The 4,001-nt window shown below is 33.7% G+C and overlaps 1 protein-coding gene across 5 annotated transcripts in view; it reads left to right on the top strand.

Moving 5' to 3' along the window:
* Positions 1–335: 335 nt before the first annotated feature.
* The window catches only part of LOC110599646 (protease Do-like 7), a 29,852-nt gene continuing 26,186 nt past the window's right edge, over positions 336–4,001 (top strand). For 2 of the 5 annotated variants that reach the window (XM_043957476.1, XM_043957474.1), the window contains exons 1-2: positions 336–878; positions 2,498–2,568. In XM_043957476.1, coding sequence (XP_043813411.1) covers positions 590–878; positions 2,498–2,568 — 360 coding nt within the window. In that variant the 5' untranslated portion in view covers positions 336–589. Of the gene's footprint in view, positions 879–2,497; positions 2,569–2,602; positions 2,752–4,001 lie in introns of those variants that run through there. The other 3 variants (XM_021736142.2, XM_021736149.2, XM_021736157.2) reach the window with 3 other exon arrangements.

Raw genomic sequence — 4,001 nt, 5'->3', positions numbered from 1 at the left:
TATGGGAAGTTTTTTTTTTCTATTTTTTGGAGGAGTTGAATATGGGAAGCTTCTTTATTAAGCCAATATACAGCGGTACGAGAGCTTAAACTGAAGTTTGTATCCGGCAAAAAGAATACACAAGAACTGAAGCTTGTATAATTTATAAAATTTATTAAAAAGCGCTAAATAATTATATTTTATAAAATTTAAATATTAAATAATTATAATTTATAAAATTTAAATATTAAATAATTATAATAAAAAGTTTAAGATCAAAAGTCAACTGCACTGACATTTTGTATAATGGTTTATATAAAAATTTCACTCCATTATTAAGGAAAAAAGGAAAAAAATAGTTTTCGTGAGCGAGTGCACATGCACGGATTACGCTAACTGTATTCTATCATTTGCCTCTTAGCACTGACAAACAGACACACCGCAGACACGCACTCTCTTTGCTGCACAACAGACTTCCGGCCCTCACTCATCGACTCTCTCTCTCTCTCTCTCCCCTACACTTACACGCTTCTTGCGTCTCTCATCCACCCCCATAGCGCTTTCTCTCACTTTCCCAAGAAAATTTGCAGAGAGACAGTAAGCGGCGGCGATGGGGGACCCCCTGGAGAAATTGGGATCCGAGACTGCCATGGTTGGCCTCGAATCCACCATCAAGGAGGACCTCTGCATGGAGATCGACCCACCTTTTCGGGAGAGCGTGGCCTCTGCTGAGGACTGGCGGAGGGCTCTAAACAAGGTGGTTCCTGCCGTTGTTGTTCTGCGGACAACTGCTTGCCGCGCATTTGATACTGAGTCCGCTGGTGCTAGTTATGCTACCGGGTTTGTGGTGGATAAGCGTCGGGGAATCATTCTCACCAATCGCCACGTCGTCAAGCCTGGTAGGCTTATTTGTTTGTGAAATTATTAGCATTGATTGGTTTATGTAAATATATGGATTATTTGAGGTTCAATTGATCTTTGCTCGTTCGGTTGATGAAACTGTTGCATTTTGGGTTTGTTTGTAGTGTGAAAGCCACAAACTTTGTGACACGTATTTCACCTGTTGCTTGAGGAAATGAAGGAATTCAGGTCGTTTGGGTTAGTACCCTAGGAAAAGAAACTTTTTAATGTGTAACTTGATTGGTTCTTAAGGAAATAGGGAAATGAAGGAGTTGGATTTTTTTTCCTCCAGTTCTAAAACAATTAGCGCTAATGGTTGGAGTGGCAAATTACAGTTTAAACTGGAAGTTTAAATGCTGTGGATCTTTTTCGCTCCCACTTCCTTTCCCGTTCCTTGCCTTTTTGTCTGGAATAACAAAATCGATAGATGAGTGCCTACTTCGAGTGCTTTACACTTGAGTAATGAAGAATAGTTGCCACATGCTTTGTTATACACTCACCCATAATTGGCATTCATCTATTGATTTGGTATAATACACTATTGTAGGGTAAGGGTTACATCCCCCTACTTGTTGGAGTGTTTATGTTTAAGTTGTCATTGAACACAGCATTCTAACTGGCATGCTTCAGAAATAGTTTTAGTTCAACCAAAAAAAGTAAAGGTTACCCCCCCTCCTTCTTTCTGGGTTATGAACTTTGCAGGTTTGATATTCTGGTGCTGCCATTTGGTTACCCCAATGCTGAAGTTTTTTAACTGCCTTGATGTCATTTTGAATATTTTTGTGTTCTGACTAGAATATTTCACTATTGGGTTACTATAAGATATTGGCATGTTTTGCAACACTTTTGGTTATGTTTTTGTTAGCAAATTATAATTATAAATTTATAAACATTCCTTCATAGGTTAGAGTGAGATGAATCGACTTGTACTATGGGGGATATGTTGCAGGTGATTGGTTTGTGATTATCAGTTGATACTGAATTGAATGGACTGGTGGGCGAAGTAAAATTTCTTTTGGATTTCAAAAAAACGATTTGAAAAAAAAAAATCTCGCTCGCATTGGATAGTTATTTTAGTTCAGAAAACACAAGGAGTAACTTTTGCTATTATGTCATGGTAATTTTCAGTTAATTTTTTATGATGCTATTAGAATGTGAACGATAATTTTTGTGGATGCATAAAAAAGGAAAAAAAAAACTATATGTTTTTGGAATTTATATACGGATATACATACACATATGCACATGTAGATATGAGGGCATGTATTTCTGAACAGCTTATGAGAATGTTGTTTGGTAATTTGTCTAAGCATTGTTCTTTGAATATATATATATATATATATATATATAACAGCTTTGTACATTTTGTATATAGATAATCAACAATAGAGGAACTGGCACAATGATTAACTTTTTTTATGTACCAAAAAAAAAAAAGAGAAAAGAAAGAAAAACCACAAATGATGAAGGATTTAATTTTTCTTTTTGCCAGCAAGCATGGGGATTTGACTGTAATCCTTATCAATTGGAACCTTCAAATACTTAGGTTGAAAATTTATAGCCTCACTTGAAGCCTTCTTTAAATTGTTTTAATTTTTCTTGTATTTTTTGTTTGCAGGACCTGTAGTTGCAGAGGCTATGTTTCTAAACCGTGAGGAAATTCCTGTGTATCCTATTTATAGAGATCCTGTAAGTGCAACTCTTTTCTTTTTTAAAATTTATTTACTAGAATATATTGTGATCTGACACGCATTTTCCCACTGTTGGACAAACCATGAGCAAAATTTTCTCTGGCATGCAAAAAAATAGTTTTGGAAAGAGGAAGAATCTGATATGATATGAGGAAATTTCCTTCAGAAGTATTTTGTGAAGGTGATTTTCTGTAGTTATTATTTATTAGGTTTGTCTTTTTCTTTTTGAAAAGGATAAGCATTTACTCTTAAAATGAACCTCTGGAGGGGGGTGTAATCTGCATGCCTAAGGAATTACTAAAGAAGCATTAGAAATTTAAGTTAAAACAAAAGGAAGGAAAATATGGACTTAGAAATCCAAACGTATCTATATCTACTAAACTTTGTTTGACATGCTAAACATTGAAGGTATTGATAACAGGAAAAATAGGTTAACTTAAAATCCTTCTTTTAATCTCTAGTTTCAAGCATGCAATCTATCAAATGCTAGGTGATTTCTTTCTGACCTTACTTTGTAAAATCAACGAAGTATTACTCTTTGTACCAAACCTTCTTACAAATCTTCAAAAACACAAAACATGAAAAAAGGCTCAGTAACTCTCCTTGGCATCACTTGATTGATCTTTTTGGTCCTGAATAAGAATCGTGCATCTATGCAATGCAATAAAAAGTTGTCCACTGTCTATGCCATTAGAAAGCATTGAATAGCTGATAATCCATGCAGATCAGTGTCGTTGAAGGTGCCATGCACATTTGAATGCCAAAGAGAGTAATTGAATAGTTGTAGCGTAGATAAGAAAATATTTGATCAGATTGTAGTTGAATTACGTCTTGACCCTTCTATATCAAATAAGTTGTTTGCTCCTGGATCAGAAGGATTTCCAACTCATAGTGAGGGTAAAACAGAAAAGGTATAGATCATCCTGTTAATTTTTTGGCAGAGACTTAAATTTTTATAAATTTGTGCCTACATAGGTCTTATGAGATCATGTTGCAATGATAATAAGAACATGATTTTATCAAACACTAACTTAACCTCAATATTATAAGCATAAAGCATCACAGTGTTTTATAGTTTTTGTTTCATCCTTGATATAATATTTGGATAATTTACACAGACGATACACCAACTAATATACATAGACTTTAATTTGTAATATAAAATCCCTTAACTTCTGTTTATGTAACATAAAACATCATTTCAACTATATAATAGCAGGTTTCGAGATTACTTTGCTCATGCGATACTTATTAAATTTTTTAAAAAATATATTCTCTCTCATGTGTAATATTTAATTAATTTTTTTTAAAAAAATCATCAAAGAATTTGTTTCTTTAAATATTAAAAAAATTAATTAAATATTAGAGATGAGAGAGAAAAAAATATTTTTTATTTAACAAGTGCTACATCAGCATAATAACCTAGAAACA

Source organism: Manihot esculenta, chromosome 1 (assembly GCF_001659605.2).
Source record: "Manihot esculenta cultivar AM560-2 chromosome 1, M.esculenta_v8, whole genome shotgun sequence".
Classification (NCBI taxonomy): domain Eukaryota; kingdom Viridiplantae; phylum Streptophyta; class Magnoliopsida; order Malpighiales; family Euphorbiaceae; genus Manihot; species Manihot esculenta.
Note: the sequence above shows the minus strand (reverse complement) of the source record. Positions and strands in the feature narration are given on the sequence as shown.